A 26204-nucleotide genomic window follows, 5' to 3' on the forward strand; every position below is an offset into this window, starting at 1 on the left:
TGGGGGGGGGGGCGGCGGCGGGGAACAAAAAAGAAAAATCCCAACCCCAAAACAAACCAAACCCCTATGATTCTAAACATGTGCTGTCCTATGAGGAATACTTCATGGGAGTAACTAAGCCGTGTCTTTGTGTTTGGTGGAGAGGAGAGGCTTTGTGGTTAATGCTTCAAGTGCTCGCTGCTGAAGTTTCCTTTGATGTGTTGCTTCTTACTTGGATTTGTTACACTCTAGGGCCATGACTGTGCTTTCGTTGGATGGGTGGCCTCTCTGGAGCCCTCACGTTCTTCTGTGACTGGAGGCAACCAGGACAGCTGTGAGAGCGGTGTCCCAGCTGAGCCTGGACCTGGCAAGGCCTAGGGACACCGCTGGCTCCTGGGCCCACACTCCTACTGGTCTCCACAATCCTCAGCTCACCTCCTCCTGGACCCTGTGCAGGGCTGGCAGTGCTGGGGAGCAGCAAGGGCTGGGACACCGAGGAGCCCGTGGCCCTGCTCAATGCTGGCCTGTGCCTGCATAGGCAGACGGTCTACACGGGATGGTCTACACAGGACAGTCTATACAAACAATCTACATAAGACAGTCTACACAGACAGTCTACACAGGACAGTCAATATATAAAATCTACACAGGAGAGTGGCTGTCCAGATATCGGCTGTCCTCGGCTATCCCAACAGAGTGAGGGCGGCAGGGGAGAGCACAGGCAGCTGGGGAGCTGAGGGCAGCCATCCAGAGGTACCTGGAAGTGTGATGAGCCTGGGCACTGGGACTCCGTAGCCCAGGCAAGAAACTAAAACCAGAAAAGTTTGTCCTGGTTAAAGTTTCAAGAGCGGTGAGAGGTCTGTGTCCAGGGGCCCAGGGCCAGACCCACAGGCGTCCGTAAGCGACACCACGCACGGATTACCCTGAGGCAGAGGGACCGCACAAGGGTTTTCAGCTGGGAAGAACTGTGGTGAGACTTGGATTTGAGAAAGCTCATTCTGGAAGCATGGTACAAAAGGAACCGAGGGGAACAAGTCAATAAAGAGAGGTGACTAGACACATCGACACAGATGCAGGAGTGGTGGCCTGCACAGATGGGCACCGTGCAGCCACACACTAGCCCAAGGGGTGTTTGAAAAGTTGTGAGAACTCAGAATGACACACATCCTGAAGCCAGTGCTCACTCAGGAGGGGTGGCAGGGCCAGGCGTTTGGGTATTGAATGCAGACAAATCTCTAGAGTGAGCCGCTCCCACAGCTCCACAGAGGTAGCTCCACAGAAGCCACACTCTCACCAGCCAGAATATCAGACACCATGAAGATGCACTAAGAACTTGTTTTTCAAGATAAAAGCAGGTCTCCATAACTGCACACACAAGTCCACACTGCGACAAGAGGTGCGCAGGCAGCACAAGTGGGGGGAGCAGCCCACATCACACATGCAGAGGGAGTGGCCAAAGAGGCCAGTGCAATTCTGCATCCTCTCTTTCACTCACTTCATTAACTTGTTGACAACCAACATGCATTTATATGCTGCTGTTTTAATATTTAAAAAAAAATGATAGTATGTAAAGGAAATAGAAAAGCAAGAAAAAAAATGTAAACATCTAGATGAAAACGGTAACTGTATGGAGTGGTACGCATGGTCACATGAACAGCCAATGAATCTGAGACTTACCGAGCCTTTCTCCATCACTCTGTTGAGCATGACGACACCCCTGCTCTTCTGCTCCCATACCATCTCCCAAAAGTGCCCACAAGTGTTAGGCAAAGGACCCTGCAAAGACACAGTAACGCAGCATGTGACTTATGAAACATAAACATCTACAGCAGGTGCTCACTTTCTGTAGTCAGCTAATGATAATGCCCTCAGTCCTCACAGCTTAGGCAGAGTGGTGGGAGGCTAGGACAGGGACCTATCTCTCCCTGCCTGGTGGTCAGTAACTGCAGTTCAGTTTCTACCAGGCAGCAAAAGGCCATTTCTGCCTCTCAGTTTAGAGCTGGCCAACCAAGGACAGAAAAATGCCGGATTCTGCTTTCTGGCTCAGGCAGGCTGGCTAAAGGTTGCCACTGAGATTCATCTCCAAGGTCCTTGGGCTATGGGACAAAACTCCTTGGTGCAGGCGAGAGGCAGTGTGGGGGCATGACCATGACCCTTCTCTTGGTTTCAGTCCCAGCTCCAATCACATCACCTTGTGACCTTGGGCAAGTCACTTCATCTCTCCCTGCCTCAGTCTCCCCATCGCTTACTTGACTAATAATAGTACCTATTCATAGAGCTGTGAAAATGAAGTACATTCATTTATATAAAGTACTTAGGACAGTCCCTAGAATGCAGTAAACACCCAATGAAACGTCAGCAGCTGTTTCTACCATTAGCCATGATGACCCTGATGGCAGACAGCCTCCATCCTTGGACCAATGAACATAGGAGATGTCAGAACACAAATGGTCATTCAGGTAGCCCAAGGGGGAACATAGTCACTGTGGCATGAGGGTACCTGCTGAGCAGCTAGCCCATCTCACTCCAGCTCACCTGGCAATGGGCACAGATGTTTACTGGACACAGGGTACAAATGCCTTGAGTTTGTCTCAATTATTAGCAGTACCTGGAAGAGACCTCATCTATCACCTCCACATCAGAATTTGTCATGTGCTTGTCCAGCACCACTTCTTCTCACAGTTTCCATTCTCACCTGTTTTCATTTAAGCCCCTCCCCCACCCCCCGCTTTGTTTTTTTTTTTGTTTTTTGAGACAGAGTCTCGCTCTGTCACCCGGGCTGGAGTGCAGTGGTACAATCCTGGCTCACTGCAACCTCTGCCTCCCAGGTTCCAGCAATTTGTCCAGTCTCAGCCTCCTGAGTAGCTAGGACTACAGGCACCCACAACCACACCCAGATCATTTTTATAATTTTAGTAGAGATGGGGTTTCACCATGTTGGCCAGGCTGGCCTTGAACTCCTGACCTCAAGTGATCCACCTGTCTTGGCCTCCCAAAGTGCTTCAATTACAGGCGTGGGCCACCTTCCCCGGCCCATAAGCTCCTTATTCTTTCAATCTTCTCCCTTTAAGTCCCATCCTACTTGGCTCAACCAGGCTAGCCCTCAATGTTCTCTTCATTTCTTTCCTGAGCTCATCTTGAACTTACTGCCTGAACAAGAAAAGTCAGCACTCCCTGTGCTGAAGGCAAAAAAGCAGATCACATTTAACTCCTCCCTCCCCAGCAAACAGAAAAACAGCTCCTGGCAGCCAGAAACCCTGTGGCACCTGGCTGGCCACCTGGGCCTTGCATTCTCTGCCTTGGCATGAAGACCCCAGTCACTGCAGCTCTCCACTACTCCCTTGGTGCCCTCCCTTACCTGTGAAGGATCACAATCTTGTAAGTTCTGCAAGGACACACACCACCCTTAGCTGACACTGCATGGGGGAGGTGAAGGAGGGCCCCTGGACGTTATTCTCTGCTCTTCTATACTTCTGACTTTTACGAAATGGGAAGAGAGACTTGTATTATTACATAATGAACAACACTGGAAAAAAAATGGGAAGGGTGTTCCTGGTTTGAGCGCTAGAGAAATGTTTCGGTCATAGTGTCCAGGGGTGATGCTTTGGGGTCAGGCTGCCTTGACTCCTTTAGTAAATCCCCATGGCAAAGGGAAACTGTGTAAACAGCTTCTCGACATCCCCAGGGCCACCTCACAAACCAAAAAGAGCTTCCCATGTCCCAAGAATGCTAGGATGTGGGGTAGGCAGGACAGCAGCACAAGTGTCCATGGTCATTTCCAATGCAACACTTGGCATGATACACCCTCTACCAGGTATTTAAAGGGCTTCCTGAGTCCACAACAGAGTTGAATGGCTGAAATCAGAAGGTAGGAAATTTGACTTTTCCAAAAAGTGAAGTCCTCAAAAAGTCACTTTTGCCTCAACCTCATCCCCAGGCATCTCCCTCCTTATTAACCCCCTCCCCAATCAGCCTCCCCTAAATGCCCAGAGGTGCTGGGAGGACCAGGGGCTCAGAGCCTGGTAAGATCGGCCCTGTATTCATGCACCAAGAACTTACTCAGTGGCCCCACAGGACTGAACACAGCTGGGCTGATACCCTACATCCGAGATGACCAGAGGCATCTGGGCTGATTTTGGTCATAAAGGGGGAGGAACTGGGACAGGGACAAAAAGGCAGTGAAGAAAGGCCTCAGCTGAATGCACCCTGACCTAGCTCCTGGCTCAAAGTGGCCTTTCTTCACAGTGCATTCTGGCTTCCCCAGAATTTTAATTTCTAAACTTAAAGCCAAATTACAGGATGTTCAAAATCATCCTGTGGCCTAAAGCCATATGAGGCTGGTCAGCTGACATGGAACGAGAAAACAAAAATTATGATGAAAAACAAAACGAAACAAGAAGCCCAGTCTTTTTAGACCAACTTATAGGTAACAAGCTAAGACTTGAGAAAATTAATTGAAAAGAAACTCCTTTATCCTCTTTCTCAGATACTCTTTGGTCACATGTCACTGAGTGTTTTACAAGAGGCTCAATTATTAAACCACGTTCAGGATTTTGTTTCCATAAAGATGCCAAAAGCCAGCCGAAATTTTAAGTGATTTTTCATGCTTGTTCACATGATCTAATGATGCCGTTTTTCTGGGTGAAAGAATGAGGATCATGCTGAGCTATTCTGAATGGCTCTGGACAGAGATTCCTGCTCTACTGCTAACGCTCTTAGATTTGCCATCACAAGTGCTTGACGCTCTGAGACAAATACTTCTGGAAGCAATGCAGGTACAGACTCTCCTCCAGCCACGGCTCTGCTGCCTCTGCTGCCCACAGACCACAGGCGACTCTGGCATTTGAATGTTGTTTTCTATAAGCTGTCATTCCCAGCAATGTCATCTTATGCTTCCCAAAAGAGATTAGTGTTACAACCACACTGAACCTTTGAAGGAAGACTTTCCCTCCTTCTTTGTTGCTTTTTGGTTTGCTGAAAACCTGACCTTCTAAAGGATGTGGCAGATTTTATTTGAGGTGTGGATAACAACCCTCTCAAACTCTTCACATTAAAAAAAAAATTCGGACAATCTGCTTACCTGGGTAAGAATGTAACTCCTTTGGGCTTCTTCCATTTTTATCAAACTAGCATTGATATAGTCGTTATCTTCTTGATGTAGTTTAATCCGACTATGGTCAACTGAAAGGCAAACCAGAACTCTGAGGTTAATCTCAGAAAAGCAGAATGTGTACATGCAGGTGCATGCCCTACAGAAAAGCAAAAGTCAGTTGGTGGCATGAGGGGCATTCACACTGGCTAACGCCCTGTTTTAGTTGAGATTAGTCATGAGTATGGGGTGACTGGGATTTTCAGAAAGGGTTTTCTGAAGTGTTTGAAACTTCACGCTATGTAGCAATAGCGGGAAGCATACTAAAAACAGGGATCATGTCCTATTTTGGAAATCTGCTTTTAGGTCATATCTGGTGATACTCATCACTCTACCTAAAAACCTTCCAGGACAGAGAGGGGCATCAAAGGATCTGTTCTCTGATGCGTGACTCTTTTTTTTTTTTTTTTTTTTTTTTTTTTGAGATGGAGTCTCGCTCTGTTGCCCAGGCTGGCGTGCAGTGGCATGTTTTCAGTTCAATGCAGCCTCAACCTCCCAGGTCCAAGTGATTCTCTTGCCTCAGCTGCCTGAGTAGCTGGGATTACAGGTGCGGGTCACCCAGCCCACCTACTTTTTGTATTTTTAATAGAGACAGAGTTTCACTATGTTGGCCAGGCTGGTCTCAAATTCCTGGCCTCAAGTGATCCACCTGCCCCAGCCTCCCAAAGTGTTGGGATTACAGGCGTGAGCCGACATAAACTTTTATAGGGCAAAAATATGGTGGCTTCAATCTTTAAAAGGGATCAAAATCCACCATAAATTCCACCTAGTCCCTACAGTTGTTGCTGGTACAATGAGCTATAGTAGGTAGGATTTAAGATTGAGCTTCAACCTAACCTCTGTCCAATGGTTTGAAGATTAAATGACCGAAGTACACAGCAGCATGAAGTCACACCTTGACCTGTACACAAGGTTTTGTTTTTTTAAGTTCAAGTATAATGAACTTCAGTGATTCTAAACTTTTAAAATTCAAAGCATATCACAAAGACATTTGAAAGAGAATTTAACTGGAAAAAACTCTGTATCCCAAACACTGAAAGTATATTAAATGTACCTTTTAGTTTTTAGAAATAAACTTTCATCTGGAAGTTCTGCCCCAGATCCCTGAAAAAACACAGGCACTTTTTTTCTCGTATCATTTGTTTGTCATAAAAGCAGTAGCTCCCTGAGGGCCACTTTCCTTATCCTATTAGTGGAGCTAATTAGAGCAGATGGGTACTTTTATTTCTGGCACAGCACAAGGGACAATAAACTCAGGTGACCACCCATAAATAGCATCTTCTCCCCTGGACCAAAAGGGAAAGGAGATGTGATTGGGAGTAAGTGATCTGGGGCTTTTTGTTCTAAAGAAGGATTCCAAAGAGAGATGCTTTTGAAAACTAGCCACCACCTGGAATACTATTTCTCATTATGGAGGCTTAGGACAAACAGAGATACTGGGATCATTTTTGAGTGGATAATAGAGATAAATGATCTAAAAAATAATTACATAATGGTATTGGTGGGTTATGTGAGTGGGTTCAAATGCCACTGAGTGACTCTGGGCAATCAACTGATCTCAGAGCCTTGGTTTTTTTCACTTGTTAAATGGTAGGTGACAAGAGGGTCGAAGGAAGAGTCAATGAGCTGAGGTGTATACAGAGCCTCGTTCAGCAAGTGCCCATAATTGCCAGCTGCGGTCACCACCAGCAGCACTGTGAGCTGGGCAGGAGGTCAGCTTCTACCTTGACTCATTCTCCCCCATAACCTTCACAGCAAATGACTGTTTCTACTGGAGGACAGGAGGAGGGGAGGAAGATATGAGGAGTGAGACGGGGAGTGAAAAGTTGGAGAACCGTTTCCCTGGAAGAATTTTTTTCTTTTTTTTAAGCCTAGTCAGGTGAAGCAGTGGACATGGAGAAGGAGCAAAGAAATCTGTAACTGGTTATGATCAAGTAGCTATAAACACCACTGCACTCGGACCAGCCCCTGGAAGAATATTTTAAATACTGATTTTTCTCTCTGCAAAACTGATTTATAAAACTATTTAGATAAGAAATGTTAAAAAAGGTAGCAAAGGAATATTAAAGACAAGATTATTCCCTAAGTAGAGCAAAAGCTGGAGACCCGGGGTATCCTGGCACCATGTGCAAGAGGTGGACAGTGATGTTTCTGTCACGTTCTCACGTGTCAGACCTGTCAGTGGTCTGGTGGTTTCTGTCCAGGACTTCCCAACAGAACCACCAAGATTTTTTGTTTTTGTTTTTAAACAAACATCAATGAGGCGCCTCAGCTGAGATGTGTGAAATCAAGAGTACAATGTGTTGGTGCCAATCATGTCACCTGATGATCTAGAAGTGCATTGCAGATGCCGGCGACAACCATCCCCACCACAGACAACATTTACTGAGTATTTATGTCTGTATGAGGTAGCGGGCGCTGGGCTAAGCAGCTTACGTTGCTTCAATTCATCCTCATGCACTCCCATGAGAGAGAATAATTTGCCCAAAGCCACTCAGCTCTAAGTGGCAGAGCTGACACAAAACCAGGCAGGGAACCATGGTGGCAGGCCAAGAGGCGCACATTCTACACCAAGTCCAGGTCCATTTTTACACCCCTCCCAGGATCTGGGCGCCATGTAAGTCAGGTCAGGATGCACTGCTAACCCTTCTGGCAGAGAACATTGCCAACCACCACTCACAGCCACAAGCACAGGGGATGCAGGATGTGCCCACTGGAGGAATGACTGTGAATCTTCTGCATCCCTGGCAGAGCATACTACCACGGAGACGCTGGCAGCTATGACCCCTCACTGACTGATGGTGTCTGAAGACCTGGAGGGGAGTCAAACAGGCTTCTGTGGCCTAGAGGAGATGGTGCAGTTCAAGTCCTGTACTCATCTCCAGTTTTTCCTACTTTATGCAAATTCTAATATGTTATTTACTTTCCAGCCACTGCAGACTGACAGCCAATCACTCAGAAGGCGGACAGGGCTGCCACAGGCCAGCAGGCACACTGACAATCCTAGGAAGAACTAACAGCAGGAAAGGGAAAAATATGACAAACGAAGTTGGCGGGGGTGGAGGTGGTAGGGACTCCAAGCAGAGCTGCCTTGCATATTCAGTGCAGGGGACAACAGTGCCCACCCCTGAATGCCTGTGCGGGGCTTCATTACAGCTGAACACAGTACTTGGGTTCTAATGACGCTGCTGCTGAGTCATCCGGAAAAGGTTTTATTATGCCTGCTATACTCTGCTTCAGCTGGTAGGAAAATGATTCATCACAAAAACAGGTAAGCTAAAAAAAAAAAAAAAAATGCTTTGAACTTCACTAAATTTTCCAGAAACTGAAACCTTATCCCTTCTATAATGGTGGAAAAATTAGCCATTACTATAAGTCTCTAATACCTTTACTATAGGAAACAATCAAGTCATAAACCTCTGCTACTATCGATTTCTTATTATACTAAACCCCGAGGTGAAAGGAGTCTTGACTAAAAGGGCCTGCGGCAAAGGAAGAGCAGGGCTGGTACCAGCCACGTGGATACTTACAGGGACTGACATCTCTGTACCTATTTCGGTTTTTGTTCTTAGGAAGCTTGGCCACTCTACATGGGAAGTCACTGGCTTCGTGTCGGATATCCTACAAAAAAGAATAAAGACATTTAACTAAGTGCCAGGCACTGAGAAAACTCAGCACAGAAACAGACATCAAAGAGAGCCAGGCAGTATGGGAAACGCAAGGTAACGATTCAGAGGTATGTACCAGGTCACGGGCGAAAACCAAGGAGGAATGAGCACAGGCCTGGAGTGGAGGCCGTGACGTGTGACAGGAAGATGGAAAGATGAGGAAGAGGGCAGAGACAGGCAGGAGGGGCAATTCACTCTAAAACACCCTGCACGGCAAAGGCATGGGGGCTGGAGATTGCATCTTATGCCAGGAACAGTGCGTGGGCAGTAGGAGGCGCGACAGATGGCTGGAGGACACGGGTGGGTAGGCCAGATCTTGGAGAGCCTTGAATGCCAGGCCTGGGGATTCCAACCGAAACTTCTATAAAGCTACAATTATTAAAAATAGATAATATGTACTTCTATGTCAATCAACTATTCAACTGCTTTCCTAGGAGGTGGTAAACAAATCCTCCCACTCCCGTTTCAACAGAAGACTACACCATGTCTCCTGATCACACCTAAAATTCCACTACAGTCACAGTCAACCATCTTTTATTTGTATTTATTACTAAAAAACAAATATACACAAAATGAATGTACTTACTGCCACTAAACTGTGTACCTAAAAATGGCTAAAATGGTACATTTTATGTTTTGCATATTTTACCATAATTTAAAAAAAAAAAAAAGGCCCCACTTCCCAGGTGAAAATAGGAGAGCAGACAACAGCAACAGAATTCTGGAAGCTGGAAATCAGGCTGATTAGTGGTTGGCACTTGTGAGAAAGCACAATTACAAGTGAACAGTAGGAAACCCAGAACCGCCGCAGATTTCCATTCCAGAGTCCTCCAAAGGCTCTGGCTCTGCTCCCAGTCTGGAAGGAGGAGTGGGATTCCCTGCAGGGTACGAAGGTAGAGCCATCTGGAAAGACTTGGATTGCCATCTCATTCCCCAAGCTCCTTCCATGCTCCTCAGACTTCTGCAGAGCTCTATAAAGACATGCTTTCTGGACAAATGTAAACCAGAAGGTCTCTGAACTGCAGCAAGACTGCTGGCACAGTGGAAGATGTGAGTTCTCCACCAAAAACGGGGTAAGAGACTGGGCACAATGGCTCAGGCCTGTAAGCCCAGCACTTTGGGAGGCCAAGGCAGACGGATCACGAGGTTAGGGGATCGAGACCAACCTGGCCAACATGGTGAAACCCTGTCTACTAAAAACACAAAAATTAGCTGGGCGTGGTGGTGTGTGCCTGTAATCCCAGCTACTTGGGAGGCTGAGGCAAGAGAATCACTTGAACCAGGGATCTGGAAGTTTCATTAGCTGAGATCATGCCAGAGTAAGACTCCATCTCAAAAACAAAACAAAACAAAACAAAACACCGGGGTAAGAGCAGCCATGCACAAGCCAAACCCCAGGAACTCGAGTCCTTTTCCCCATGAGACACTCATGATGCTGGCAGCTAGACCCTTCTCCTCTGGGTAGGAGGCAGAGCAGCTCTAGATAATCTGACCACACAAAGGCACAACCAAAAGATATTATCTTCAGAGTGTGCGACTGGCAGCCCCCCTAGAGGCCCTGTGGCCAGCACAGCGTTGACAGGCCCCGTACACCTGCTCAAGGCTCTCATTCTCCCATAAGCCTGTACTCTCCATCATGTGCAGATACCATTGGTGACCAGATATAACAGGAAAGTCTCTAACAGAAAAACAAAAAATAAAAACCAGAAAAAAAGCCCCTTGGAGGAAACAAACTGCAGAGAATAGAAAGATTTAAAATATATATTAATATATTCAGAAAGAAAAGATTCTTGTATCTATGTATTAAGAACAGAATGTTATATAAAACAAAGACGTCTCTCAAAACTTAAAAACGAGATAGCAAAAAATGACAAGCTCAACTGAAGAATCAAATATAAGTAGAAGAAATCCCCCCTCCTAAGAAGGTAAAACCAAGAAAAAAAAAAAAAAACCAGAAAATTAAGCAAATAAAAAAAAAAATACAAGGAAAGAAAACATCAAAAAGTAATTCAAGAAAATCTCCCAGACCCATCTAGTACTCATCATAATGATAAAAACAGACCCATTCTAAGGCACATTAATTGCAATCCCAGAATTCTGGGGACAAGGAGAATGTTCTTTAAGTTTCTGGGGAGAAAAAGCAGTTCACTTTCAAAGGCTGAGGTGATAAGCATAGCTTCAGACTTTGCAAGAACACTGAAACCTGGTCAGCAATGAGGCAATGCCTTCCAGATCCTAAGAACAATGATTTCCAACCTGGAATTCTACACCTAGACCACGTCCTGAAATGAGAAGCGACAATAAAAACATTCCAAGGCAGGTGGATCGCCTGAGGTCCGGAGACCGGCCTGGCCATCAGAGTGAAACCCGTCTCTACTAAAAATACAAAAAATTAGCTGGGTATGGTGGTGGGTGCCTATAGTCCCAGCTACTTGGGAGGCTCAAGCAGAAGAATAGCTTGAACCCGGGAGATGGAGGCTGCGGTAACGGAGACTGCGCCATTGCACTCCAGCCTGGGCAACAAGAGGGAAACTCCGTCTCAAAAAAAAAAAAAAAAAATTACCTGACATGTAAGGTCTCAAAAGTTTTATCATCCATGCTCCCCTTTTCCCAGTAACCCACTGGAGCATGTTTTCCATCTGCGTGATGAAATAAATCAAAAAAGAGAAGGATATAGGATACATGGGTAAAGGGTGAAGACCCAAGAGTGAAGACAAAGGAAATTTCTGCAAAAATTGGAGGGACGGGCCGGGTGCAGTGGTTCACGCCTGTAATCCCAGCACTTTGGGAGGCTGAAGCGGGCGGATCACGAGGTCAAGAGATTGAGACCATCCTGACCAACATGGTGAAACCCCGTCTCTACTAAACATACAAAAATTAGCCGGGCGTGGTGGCACGCGCCTGTAGTCCCAGCTACTCAGGAGGCTGAGGCGGAAGAATCGCTTGAACCCGGGAGGCGGAGGTTGCAGTGAGCCGAGATTGCACCACTGGGCTCCAGCCTGGCGACACAAGACTCCGTCTAAAAAAAGACAAAACAAAAAAAACCCTGGAGGGACGAGATAACAGGGTAACAACTACATGACATATATGGGAAACGAGCAGGCTGGATTGGAAAAGTATGACTCGAGATAGCTGCATGAACATGCCGTACCAACCATGGCCTGGCGAGACTACCAGAGGAAAATGAGAAGACCTGAAGTCCAGGAAACTGGGTATCCAATAGAAAAGAAAAGCTCTAGATGACAGCTGTGAGTGGGCAAGTCTACAGACCAACCGCCCAGATACATGGAGAATGGAAATTTCAAGTAGGATGTCTCCGAGGAAAAACTTGAAACTGAAACCATTCAGTAACGTCTGGCCACGTGTGACCAGTCTGAAAAGATGTTCTGTAAGTGTAAAATACACATTGGATTTGAAGACTTAGTAACAAAATAAATGACAGCAAAATATCTCAAGTATTTTAAAATATTGATCATTTATTAAAATAACATTTTGAACAAACTAGGTTAAGTAAAAGATACTATTAATTTCATCTGCTTCTTTTGAACTTTTTTTACTATGGCTACAAGAAAAGGTAAAATCATGTATGTGGGTTGTATTATATGTCTACTGGACAGCACTCACTGATCTTGTGGAAAATTGTTCTGAAAGGCTGTAAGAAGATATGGGAAGAATTAGCAAAATGTACAAAGAAAACTATGCAAAAAAAAAAAAAAAAAAAAAAAAGACAATTATCATGGGGGTGTGGTGGCATGTGTCTATAATCTCAGCTACCTGGGAAGCTAAGGCAGGAGGATAGCTTGAGCTCAGGAATCTGAGATTCGTCTGAACAACATGGCAAAACCCCACCTCTACAAAAAATACAAAAATCAGCCTGGCATGGTGGCAAGTGTCTGTAGTCTCAGCTACTCAGGAGGCTGAGGTGGGAGGACTGCTTGAGCCCTGGAGTCCCGGTCTGCGTGCGCTATGCTGACTGGGTGTTGGCACTAAGTTTGGCATCAATATGTTTACCTCCCAGGAATTCGGGACCACCAGGTTCCTTAAGAAGGGGTGAGCGGGCCCAGGTTGGAAATAGAGCAGGTGGAAATTCCTGTACTGATCGGCAGTGGGCTCACACCTGCGAAGAACCCCTGAACTCTAGTCTGGGCAACAGTACCCCCATCTCTTTAAAAAACAAACTGGAGAAAAAAATTTAAAAGGCAATTATTAACAATGGAAATAACGTTTAAAAAAGAAAGGCAGTACAGTACAATACCATCTGTGACCATGTGCAGAGGCAAATAATGCAAACAATGAGTACTGATTTAACCAAAAGGTAAAACATTGGGAGAATGGGGAGGTGACGGAGAAGGGTGGAAAAGCAAAGGGGATGGCTGTTTAAGAAAACGAAAGCCTCCACCTTAACAATGGTCTGGATTGCGATATCAAAAGACACATTTTGAGCTGGACACAGTGGTATGTGCCTGTAGTCTCAGCTACCTGGGAGGCTGAGCCGGGAAGATTGCTTAAGCCCAAGAGTTTGAGGCTACTGTGAGCTGCGATGGTCCCACTGTGCTCCAGCCTGGGTGACAGAGTTAAGACCCTATCTTTGAAAAATAATAAAAAGAATTTAAAAGTTTAAAAAAGATAAACATTTTGCTTAGAAATATGGAGATATATACAAGCTGTAATAAATCGGCAGCTCGAAGATTGGAAGTGGTGGTTGACGAGAAAGACCAGCGAAATGGCTGGAGGTGGCAAACCACCAGAATTTTTGTTTTTTTGAGATGGAATTTTGCTATTGTTGCCCAGGCTGGAGTGCAATAGTGCAATCCCGGCTCACTGCAACCTCCACTTCCTAAATTCAAGTGATTCTTCAGCCTCATCCTCCCAAGTAGCTGGGACTATGGGCATGCACCACCAGGCCTGGCTAATTTTGTATTTTAGTAGAGACAGGGTTTCACCATGTTGGTCAGACTGATCTCAAACTCCTGACTTCAGGTGATCCACCCGCTTTGGCCTCCCAAGCTGGAGGGATTACAGGCGTGAGCCACTGCGCCCAGCTAAACCACTGGATTTTATCATATACCAACTGTGGTATTATTTGACTTGAGTCATGTGCATATTCAACTTGGATTTTTAAAAAGTCCACATTCTGCTATTCTGCTTATTTATTTACAAAACTATAAAATGGCAGGGAAGAGTTTTTGACTCATACTAGAGACCAGCTAATAACAGAATCCCAGCACTTTGGGAGCCAAGGCAGGAGGAATGCTTGAGCCCAGGAGTTCGAGATCAGCCTTGGGCAATGAAGTGAGACCTTGTTTCTACAATGAATTAAAAAAATCAGCCAGTTGTGGTGGCGTGCACATGTGGTCCCATCTACAGAAGGGGTTGAGGCAGGAGGATCACTTGAGCCCAGGAGATCGAGGCTACAGTGACCCATAAACGCATCACTGCATTCTAGCCTCTCCAGCTTGGGCAACAAAGCGAGACCCTGTCTCAAAAAGAAAAACAAACCCACATGAAAAAACAACAGCATGATGACAGATTACAAACCTACCTAAGAGTAAAGAAATTAATCCAACAGTAACACACCCATTGCATCACTTAGGATGAGATTAAGCTTTCAGGGAAATGCTATATAGTACAAAAAAAAAAAACTTGAAAGAGTAAAAATCTAAGTCTTAAATTTGTTGTTCTACTTATCATTTGGAAGCATTCAGCAGTGAGTACAAATTCTGCCCTTGAAGTGAAAAACAATCTGGTCAGTGCAGCTGGTGTGACTGGATGAAGATGTAAGAAATATCTGATACAGATAAACCACTGGGCTAACGAATATTCACCCAGAGCAAACAAGGGCCAAAATGTCAGTAACAATTGCAACTGATTTTATTCAGCCAAAAGGATTATTCGTATGTATTTTCTTTTTGGTATGTGTGTGCATGCCTGAGAGAGAGAGAAAACGGAAAAGGTGGAGATGTCATTTAATAAAGACATTGGGAAAATAAAAGGTATCCACATAATACTTTTTTAAAAAACAGATTTTAAAATTAAGGTATACTCAGAGTAAAATGCACAGATCTTAAGTACGTACTTGGATAAATTTTTAAAACCGCCTTTGAGGTATACTTTACAAATAATAAAATATACCCACTTAAGTGTTCAGTGATTTTTAAGCAATATCTACACCTATGTAACTATCAATGCAACCAAGATACAAAACATTTCCATAACCCCAAAAAGTTCACTTGGGCTTCTGGTTCCAGTCAATTCAACCTTCTACCCCCACCCACAACTGCCACTCAAGGCAACCACAGGTCTGCTTTACATTGTTCAAATTATTTTCCATACCAGCTAACTTATTGCATTTACTAGCATAAAGTTTGTATAATACTCCTTTGAATTCTCTGTTTTTCTTCCTGGTACTGTTAATTTGTATGTCTTCTCTTTTTTCTTGGCCAGTTTAGCTAGAAATGTATAAATTTTCTTGACCTTTTACAAAGAATCAGCTTTTCATTTAATTGATTTTCTCTGCTCTTTTATACTTCACTAACTTCTACTCTTATCTTTACTATTTCCTTTCTTCTTTGGATTTAATTGTTCTTTTTCTAATTTCTTACAGACAGCATGTAGTTGGGTCATGCTTTTTCAATCTAATCTGACAATCTTCATCCTTTAATTCAGTTATTTAGAACATTTACATTTAATATAATTATTGACATGGCTAGATTTACATCTGCCAGCTTGCTAGTTGTTTAGTTGCTATTTGACTCATTTGATCTTTGTTCTTTTTTTCCTCTATCTCTACCTTCTTTTGGATTATTTTCTTTTTTTGCATCTATCTTATCTCCACCATTGGCACATTAGCCATATCCCTTTATTTTCATTTTTTAGTGGTTCTATTGGGTTTACAATATGCATTTAATTCATAATGGTCTACTTGCAAATAGTGCATTACCAAAAATGTGACAACAGCATTTGTCCACTCATCCTTTATGCTATTATCATACATTTTTACTTCAGTGTTATATTTTTATTTTTGCTTTATCTTAAATTTTAAAATAAAAACATATTTCATATTTATCTATATATGTCATTTTAGCATCCTCATTCTTTTGTATATATCCAAATTTCCATCTTTCATCATTTCTCTTCTGCTTCAAGAACTTTCTTTTTTTATGCTAGTGTGCCGGCAGCAAATTCTCTTGCCTTTATTTTTTCCCCAAATAAGTCTTTATGTCACTGCCTTTATTTTTATTTTATTTTTTTAAAGATGGGGTTTCACCATGATGGCCAGGCTGGTCTTGAACCCCTGACCTCGGCCTCCCAAAGTGCCAGGATTTCGGGCATGAGCCACCGTGCCCAACCGCCTTTTTTTTTTTTTTTTTTTTTTTTTTTTAAGGGAAAGAGAGGGACATGGTCTTGCCGTTGTCCAGGCTGGAGTGCAGTGACGTGATCCGAGCTCACTGCAGTCTTGAACTACTGCACTCAAGTAATCCTTTGGCCTTAGCCTCCAGACTAGCTAGGATTACAGGTGTGAACCATCACATCCGGCTAATTTATTTCATTTTATTTTTCGTAGAGACAGGGTCTGGCTATGTTGCCCAGGCAGATCTCAAGTGATCCTCCTGACTCAGGCTCCCGAAGTGCTGGGATTGCAGCATGGGCATAGCGCCAGGCCTACTGTGGTTTTATTTTGCTGAAGGTTTGTTGAAATTCTTGAATCTGTAGTTTTATTGTTTTTAGTAAACTTGGAAAAAATTTGAACATTACTCCTTCAAGTATTTTGGGGGCGGACTTCAACACAGATGTTATTAGTTTAATGTTGTTCCATATGTCATTGAGGCGTCCCCCAATCCATTTTTTTTCTGTACCTCACTTGCAAGTATATTCTCATATAGATGTTCACTGTGTTTTTCTTCTGCAGTGCCTAAACTGCTGTTAATCCTATCCAGCTAAATTCTCATTTCAGATGTTGCATTCTTCTTTAGAAATGGTATTTGGTTTTCTTCGATTATCCTCAGTGTTGTTTTTCTTTAAATCTACTGAGTTATTTGTAATTGCTGTTTTAGTGTCCTTATCTGCTAATTTATCATCTGTCATTTCTGGGCTTGTTTCTAATGTCTGATTTTTCTCCTAGCTATGAATCACATGGTTTATTACTTTTTGCATATCTGACAATTTCTGGCTGAATGTTTCTACCAAATATCCTATGTATTACAGAAGTCTCTCTCTCACCATTCTGGATGGTGCAAACTTGAATGGGTGCTGGAATTATCCATTCCCCAACAATTGTTCTTTATCCAGCTCATGAAGATACACCCTACAAAGTGTATACTGTATCCAGCCAGACTCAAGGTGATCCCTTTGCAGATTTCTGGAGTTCTTTCTGTCATAGCCTGCTCATCCTCAGTACTTTGCTCTGCAAATCCAAGCTATTTCAGCCTCCTTGAGCCCCAATCTCTGCCTCCTAAACTCAGCAAGATCATCAGGCAGGAAGTTCATCCTAGGGCTCATCTTATATCCCTTTCCAGTCTACTGAGGTAATGCTTTTATTATCACTCTATAGTTTTCATATGAGTCACTAGATAAAAATTAGATTTCAGAGTGTCAACATTTATTCAACAAATATAAAAGGCCTACTGTGTGTCAGGCACTGTTTTGAATATTGGAGCTACAGCAAAGAACCAAACATAAAAATCTCTTCCTTAATAGAATTTCCTGAGTGAGAGAGAGAGAAAGAGAGAGGGAGGGAAGGAGGGAGAGAGAGAGGGAGGGAAGGAGGGAGGGAGGGAGGGAGGGAGGGAGAGAGAGAGAGAGAGACAAATCAAGTAGAGAAAATAAAAGGGGAAAGTTGGGCAGGTTATTTTAAGTAGGATGGTCACGAAAGACCTTCCAGTAAAAGTGACACTGGAAGAGAGATCTGATGAAGGTGAGGGAGTGAACCATGGGAATGTTCTGGGGGAAAATATTTCAGGTAGGAAGATGCTTGGCATGTCTGAGGAAGAAAAGAAAGCCACTGTGGCTGGAGTGAGGGAACAGTGATGGAGATGAAGCTGCAGGTCAGGGAAAGCATGTTGGATCCTAGAACAGGTATATTAGCACTACATAAGGCTATTTTTTTTTTTAATCTTTTTTGTAGAGATGAGGTCTCATTATGCTACCCAGTTTGAGGCTGGTCTCAAACTCCTGGGCTCAAACAATTCTCCAGTCTCAGCCTCCCAAAGTGCTGAGATTACAGGCCTGAGCCATTGCACCTGGCCAAGGATTTCTAATTACAACAATAAGAGGATCCTTCTGGCTGCTACAAGCAGATGAGGTTGCAGGGGTCGATGGTGTAAGGAATGATATAGTCAGCAAGCTAAGGCAACAATGCAGCAAAGGATGCTGGTGGCTGAAACCACAGTGACAGTAACAGAAGTGGTGAGAAGGAGTCAGTTTCTGGATAATTTATTAGAAACCACAGTTTCCGGTGAATCCCTCATCTTTCCTTACTTTAGAATGGTATATGGAAAACATACACATACTTTGAGTACAAGTCTTTATTTCATTTAGTAATATAAAATGCCAGGCTTATAGAGTCTTAAAATTGAGGGGTGATAGGGCCTATACAATTAAAGATAACTATAACATTAGTGGTTTGGAAGAAAGTAAGATTACTGTACCATAACACTTTACAGAATTACAGCAAAACAAGGTTTCTGTATTCTACAACTGTATCATATAGGTAAGCTAACTTTCCAACAGCTACAGAATAAGCAGATTTAATGAACACATTAAACTAGCTTTTCACTATAAAATGTCCCCAGAAGAAGTTTTATTATGCTAACCAAAGATTAAATAAATACTTCTAATCTACTGAATGTGTAAAATTTCCACAAAGAAAACAAAATAAAAGGCTTTAAAACCTTATGATAAGATGACTGCTGGGTAAATTGATGAGCCGAACCAAAAGGGAATAATCAAGCTGCCAGGAAGCAGATTCCCAGAAGAGTCCCCTAAACGAAAACACTGGAGATGTCAGGAATCATTCCGTGTGTGCCTCTGCATTTCAGGGCTGGATCACACCAAATTAGTAATTTTACCAGTGGGAAACGAAATCTATCAACAGATAACAGATTCTTTACAGATCCCTCCTTCCCCTGGTCGAGGCAGAGAGAATAATGTGATAGAATAAAATGCCACACATCATAGATGGCAAACGTGTATGGCTCTCCCAAAGTGCAAGCCTGATCATGTGCTCCTGAAGCAGGCGTGGGTGTGGCCAAAGCTTACAGGTAAATGGTTTCCACTTCGCTGTATCATTTTAATAGACATCAGGCACTCAAAGTGATCTGAATCATTTCTGTGGTAAAGCATTTTCATGAGAGAAAAAAGCAAGTCCTTCCAAAGTTATGATTTAGCTAGGCCTGAAGATTCACAAACACTTGATCAAGTTTAAACAAAGCATCTGCTGAGCTGGAGATTTTAAAGGGGGCAAGGAAGTGAGCAGGGCAGAAACCTTCTTCACCTCAATAGTTTCTACAGCTCTTCCTCATTTCCCATCTTCCCCAGCTCATTTAAGAACATAACATGATCTCCCAAAGAACACAAAGGGGTAACATACTTATAAAACTCTGGTAACAGAACAAATTAGAGCCTGGAGTTAATTAATTTTTATATTTATTCAGGAAAGCTCATTATCCATTATTCAAACACCTCCCAAATTCAATTAAGGCAAAAAGTCAAACTTGGGTGAAAAGCTGACAATGTTTGTTTAGAGATTTCTATTTCTCCTGAAAACACACAGGCATAAAAGCCAGTCTAGCCTTGCAGAAACATTTCTGTGTTTACATTAAGCACTTCATAAAGTGAAGCATAGCAATCTGGGTTTAACACCCTCCTCCTCAGTCCACAACTTGGTGAAATATCTCTTACTGGCTCCATGGTAAAATGCATTACTCATTTTAAAGCTATTTGCCAAGTGAAGAAGTAGAGGCAGCAACCCATTCGCAGCCAGGAGTCTGAGAAGAAGGGTTGACTCTCACCTTAGTGTCCTCTCCTAACACAGGCCCAGGCCCAGGCTCAGAGCAGGCGCTCAACATAATTTTGTTAACTGAATTAATGGATGCTTCTAAAGGTTCTCAAAGCTTAAAGGGTCCTTAACACTATACCAATATTCTTTACTTTGTAGAACAGAAGTGCTCCTGAAAGGGAATATGTATAAGCAAATGTCTGATCCAATCCTATTTTCTCAATTACTTGTCACAAAATGGAAGTTACTGAAATTGCTTTTAACTTATTTTTGGCAGTTGACCCACACAGCCGCCTGACCAAACAGTGCCAAAATAGTTATTAAAACATGGATTCAAAGCAGAAAGAGTCATTTTTGAGTGGTTCTGACTGTGATGTCTGTTTTAAAAGTCTAAAGGAAGAAAAAATTCCAAGGGTACCTTTTACTCACTAGAACCTCAAGGAACTACAAAGTCCCTTAGCACCCGTCACATCTTCTAAGCTCTCCCGGAACCTCCATTCTACAAATGGTTGTCTAATTTGATTGTTTGAGTTGTTACCTGGTTCTTTAGGGAAGCTATCAGCTCTCAGAAATGTGCAGACAGAGCCACATTGAAGGGAAATGCAGAAGTAGAGTAAAGGCAATGGTTTAAAATGCAGTAAGTGAACACACAGGGTGTACATTTCCTGGAACTTCTGCAGTAGTCGCTGAATAGGAAGATATATATAGCAGAGGGTGCAGTGGCTAGCATAAAATTTTAGAGACCAGATCTTCAAAGTAATAATGCAAGTTGAACAGATTTTGTTAATCACAAATCTCATTATAAATGAGAAAATTTCTGGGTAACAAAGTATACTCTGAGAAATACACAAATCATCAGAGACTCAATGTCTCTCAAAAGCAATGCTATATCCTTCATATATGAAAATTAATGAAACAATATAATTTACTACAAAAACCTTAAGAAAATATTTATGTGGGCGAGAAGGAGCATGCCAATGCCAAGAAGATCCTGTTGTGGATGGGAGAGTTCTTTCAGATTCAGGATGATTACCTTGACCTCTTTGGGGACCCCAGTGTGACTGGCAAAGTTGGCACTGACATCCAGGACAACAAATGCAGCTGGCTGGTGGTCCAGTGTCTGCAACGGTCCACTCCGGAACAGCGCCAGATCCTGAAGGAAAATTACGGGCAGAAGAAGGCTGAGAAGGTGGCCCGAGTGAAGGCATTATATGAGGAGCTGGATCTGCCGGCCGTGTTCTCGCAGTATGAGGAAGACAGTTACAGCCACATTATGGGTCTCATTGAACAGTACGCAGCGCCCCTGCCCCCAGCTATCTTTCTGGGGCTTGTGCGCAAAATCTACAAGCGGAAAAAGTGACCTAGAGACTGCAAGGGCGGATAGGAGGCTCTCAATAAATAAATTATTGTGTAAAAAAAAAAAAAAAAAGAAAAGAAAATATTTATGTGTACATTCATATAAACAATATGAAATAAATCATATACTTAATATTATTATTAAATGCTAAGATACACTCACTGTTTAATAGAAAAAGCTTAAAATTAAGCTAATCAGTACCAAGTCTGTTTTGGTTTAAATTTTAAGATAACTGTATACTGAATAAAAACAGATACTAAAAAGCAAACCATGCACCTCAGAATCTTACACTGTAGTTGAATGAGAAATAGGGGTTGAGGGGAGGAAGGAGCAAAACTGGTCAGCATTGAAACAAAGGAACGAAAATGGCAGCAGGATACCAATGAACCATCCCTGCCACGGCTGGAGGAAGCGTTGGGTCTGCTTGTACAGTGGTCTGGGGCAAGGCTAATACATAATGGAGCTACAAAATCACGAACAGAACAATTATGTGCACTTGGAAAACTATGTGGGGAAAAAAACAATCAATTGCTTTACAAACTCCTCACAAATCAAGGGACAAGGGCAGGAATGGGGAGTGTGAAAAACCTTTCATGAAACTGGCATGGGACCTTCTGGTGGAGATGGTGGGGCTGGTTTCATGCTCTGATGTACACTCACTGCTCAAAACATAAAACAATGGTCAATTAAATTTTGAGAAAACCATAAAGGCACAGTTAGGCTCAAAAACAGCATGAGAATGAGAATGAATGAAAATGAAACAAAAGGCTCCCAACTCAAAATGACCTACAAGCAAGGCATCAAACACAGAAGATAACTAGTTAGCTCTACAAATGATAACCAGCAAATCAACTAGAAGAAAAATCCATTCCATATAGAATTTATTGTATAGCTTGTCAGCGACTTTCAAAATAAACGTACTTGGGCTGAGCACGGTGGCTCACACCTGTAATCTCAGCACTTTGGCAGGCCAAGGTGGGTGGATCACTTGAGGTCACGAGTTTGAGACCAGCCTGGCCAACATGGTGAAACCCTGCCTCTACTAAAAATACAAAAATTAGCTGGGTGTGGTGAGATGCACCTGTAATACCAGCTACTTGGGGGCCTGAGGCAAGCGACTCACTTGAACACGGGAGGCAGAGGTCGCAGTGAGCTGAGATGGTGCCACTGCACTCCCAACTGGGCACGACAGAGCAAGACTCCATCTCAAATTAAAAATAAATAAATAAACATAACTTGGCCAGGTGCAGTGGTTCACACCTACAATCTCAGCACTTTAGGAAGCCAAGAAGGGCAAACCACATGAGTCCAGGAGTTCAAGACCAGCCTGGGCAACACAGTAAGACCCATTCCCTACAAAAATTGTTTTAAAAAATTAGCTGGGTATGGAGGCTGTCACACTTGAAGTCCTAGCTACCTGGGAGGCTGAGGTGGGAGGACTGCATGAGTCCAAGCAGTTGAGGCTGCAGTGGGCTATGACTATGTCATTGCGCTCCAGCTTGGTGGCAGAGTGAGACCCTGTCTCAATAAAAAAATAAAATAAGCAAATAAATATATGTAAGATAAGAAATACATTAAGGAATCGTGTATAAAAAAGATGTTATGAATAAAAACAGGAAGAATTAAACCAGAACAGGAGATGCGACTGAAGAAGTGACAAATCCTAGAAATAAAATGAATCACGAAAATTTTTTTAAAAACCTCAAGAGATAGGATAAATGCTAGATTAAACCCAGTCAAAGCATGAGCAAATTGAAAGCTACTACAGAGGAATTTGCCCAGGATGCAGCATGAAGAATTATGAAACATAACGGAGCAGTTCAGAGACACAGGCGATAGACAGACTCCAGTCCACACTCAAGACAAATCAGCACTGAGACATGGAGGCAAAGGGTCAAGCTCAGGATGTTGAGAATAAAAAATCTTCAAAGTAAATGACAATATTATTTGGAGGCTTAATAGAGCATTAACATGGTCATTTACTTAATTTTTAAAAACTCTATGGTTATGTAGCCATTTAAGATAAGAAACTCTTAAAAATACAATAAAAAGGGACCCTTATCATTGATGGTGACCCTAAATCATTTACAAAAAACAAAGTCACTTTATATATGTGTGGCTAATTGCTATTTTTGATTCCCTGAGGCCTGATGCAGTTTCAAAACTGAAAAATTATTTTCCACATAGAATAATGAGATTCATCTGGAAATGGCACATCCTATCTTTAAGAAGGTACTGTTAGCAGTGAAAGCAGCATTTTGACATGGTGGTCTACTACTGAAAAATTTTAATGCAGATAAAATGTATTTGGGCCTTAAACCAGAATTCAGAAACAGCACACTGACTTCATTATAGTAAGCTACTGGGGCCTTTGTTTATATTATTTATACAAAGAATTAGAATAGAATCGTTATCAAAGGATAAAAATTGCTTTTTCAAGTGTCCCTGACTTTAAACATTATTTTTACAGTCCTTAATAGTGTCTGCTTTTAAAAAAATCACTTACGTTTTCTGTTAAATGTCATGAATTTCACCTTGGGTAGAAATCAATAGGCAGAAAATGAATCAGACTTACAGTAATTGATGTCAATAAAAGATATTGGAACCACTATTTTTTTTTTTAAATGCTGAGAACCACAAAACCATTCCTGTAAGAGAACAGTCTAAAAAATTAAATCTACTTTCACTTCTGTTTTGTTTACCTTCTGCTTTCCATAATGACAGCCTAAGAACTTCAGGCCCTGGGCTCTGGCTGTTTGCCAGAGGACAGTGGTACAGTTGACTGAGGACATACATAGTTGGCAGACATCTGAAAGTGGAAGGCTCACAGCTTTCCTTACTGGGAACCAGACTACTAATCACCAGCTTCTGCCCTCCATAGTCCCAGGGAGAATGGTACCATAGGAACCCACATGATACTTCTACTCTGAAGTATGGCGAACCATCCTCACAAAAAACTGGGATGATACTTTGGTGCACAATTTGGGAGTGTGAATGGGAGGAAAACAGAACATCAAAATGAAACTGGCTTTGGTTAAGAGTTTCTTTTATATTCCAAGAGCAGCACAAGATTCTGCTACAGAACCAAGGAAAAGGCATATGTATTATTATCAACCAAATAAGTTTATAAAGTACTTTCTAGATGTAGTGTATTTTTCCACTCGCCATTTGAGGGGTAAGGATGAAGAAGGAACAAAAAATAAAATATGACCAATGCCCAAAATTATTTGAAGTGAGAGTGTTCCAGTGAAGCCACAACAATAAAACAATAAAAAGACAATTTGGGGAAGAGAGGAAGCAGGCAACCAAGCTCTTCTGTGTGGCTTTCCAAAGAATTCCCATACACATTAAGAAAGCAACGTTTAGATTCAATGCATGAATCCCTTCAATTCATCCAAATATCGACTGAGCACCAACTACGTGGCAGGAACTAAGCATATGAAGATTAATAAGAAAGACGAAAGTCCTGCCCTCACAGAGAAGACAGCCAAACAGACGTCTGAGCTAGGTGCTGTTATGTGTAACACTCACAAACACTACCATCCCCCCTGCCAACAAGTGTCCCAAATACAAGGGATCTAATCACTTCTTTTTTTGGACATGGGATCTGTCTCACTCTGTCACCCAGGCTGGAGTGCAGTGGCACGATCAGGGCTCACTGAAGCCTTGGACTTCCAGGGCTCAGGTGATCCTCCCACCTCAGCCTCCTGAGTAGCTGAGACCATAGGCACCGCGCACTACGTTCCACCAGGCCTGGTTCATTGCTTCTGTTTTTTGTAAAGACAGGGAGTCTTGCTATGTTGTCCAGCTGGTCTTGAACTCCTGGGCTCAAGTGATCTGCCTGCCTTGGCCTCCCAAAGTGCTGGGATTACAGGTGTGAACAACTGAGCCCAGCCTGATCACTCTAATAAAGGCAGAATGAGTGATTTGAAGGCCACAAACTCTAGCTGCACCTGCATCTTCCTCTTTGCTTCTTCCTGGGGAGTAAGAGCTCTGGCACTGAAATGTGCCTAAGAACAATGGTACCAGGCTGTAAAAATAAAACCACACATATCATACATTATGAACAGCTTAAGGATAACTTGGTCTACAGACAGATTTCTCATCTTTTTCAGGGTAATCCATGAGGAAGATGCAACTCCACTAACATAGAGCTAATTTAGGATGCTGCTGAATAAACAGCAAAGATTTAAAATCATCAGTTCAATGAATGCTTACTATTTACCACGCCAAGATGTGTTATGCCTTGTCATGACATTACAAGAAACAAAAGCCATTTTAGTCCATGGCCTGTAGTTTTCTATTGTTTTCCCCACTACGAAGTCTTGCAATATTGAGGGTGACTTGAAATTCCTACTCAAGAAACTGTATCTGAGCCAGGTGCAGTGGCCGATGCCTGTAATTCCAAGAGGTAGAAGGATCACTTGAGCTCAGGAGTTTGGGACTAGCCTAGATAACAGAGAGACTTTGTCTCTAAAACAAAAGAAAAGGTATCTGAACGCAATCAAGTGAAAGTAACATTATGGGAATGACTTTACAGCCACTCTAATCTAGTTGTTTTAAAATAACTTATAATCACTGGCATTTTTAAATTGTTGACAAATGACTAGTGGCGCATGTCACACCTGCTCACAAGATACCTGGATACGATGCCACCGCACCGCAACAGGCAACAAGCCCGTGAAGTCTTTTGGAGGAGAGGTCACTCTTTGTGTTGTACTTTCTATGGGTTTTGACAAATGTATGATCATATGTATCCACCATTATAGGATGAAACAGAATATTCTCATGACCTAAAGATCCACGTTCCACCTATCCATCCATCCCACTCCCCACCCCCCACCAAGTCCCTGGCAACCGCCAATCTTTTTTACTATCTCCATCGTTTTGCCTTTTCCAGAATGTCATATGGTTGGAATCATTCGGTATGTAGCCATTGTCCACATTTTTCTTTTCTTTTTTTTTTTTTTGGGACGGAGTTTCGCTCTTGTTACCCAGGCTGGAGTGCAATGGTGCGATCTCGGCTCACCGCAACCTCCGCCTCCTGGGTTCAGG

The 26204-nt window shown here is 42.9% G+C and overlaps 1 protein-coding gene across 1 annotated transcript in view; it reads right to left on the reverse strand.

The window, feature by feature from the left end:
* PTPN1 (protein tyrosine phosphatase non-receptor type 1) overlaps nucleotides 1–26204 on the reverse strand; it is a 76252-nt gene that overhangs the window by 14028 nt on the left and 36020 nt on the right. The window contains exons 2-4 of the mRNA XM_032256013.1: nucleotides 8659–8749; nucleotides 5060–5160; nucleotides 1657–1755 (exon numbers count right to left, since the gene is read on the reverse strand). Coding sequence (XP_032111904.1) covers nucleotides 1657–1755; nucleotides 5060–5160; nucleotides 8659–8749 — 291 coding nt within the window. The remainder of the gene's footprint in view (nucleotides 1–1656; nucleotides 1756–5059; nucleotides 5161–8658; nucleotides 8750–26204) is intronic.

Source organism: Sapajus apella, unplaced genomic scaffold (assembly GCF_009761245.1).
Source record: "Sapajus apella isolate SASKATOON/1434 unplaced genomic scaffold, GSC_monkey_1.0 scaffold92, whole genome shotgun sequence".
In the NCBI taxonomy this organism is placed as follows: domain Eukaryota; kingdom Metazoa; phylum Chordata; class Mammalia; order Primates; family Cebidae; genus Sapajus; species Sapajus apella.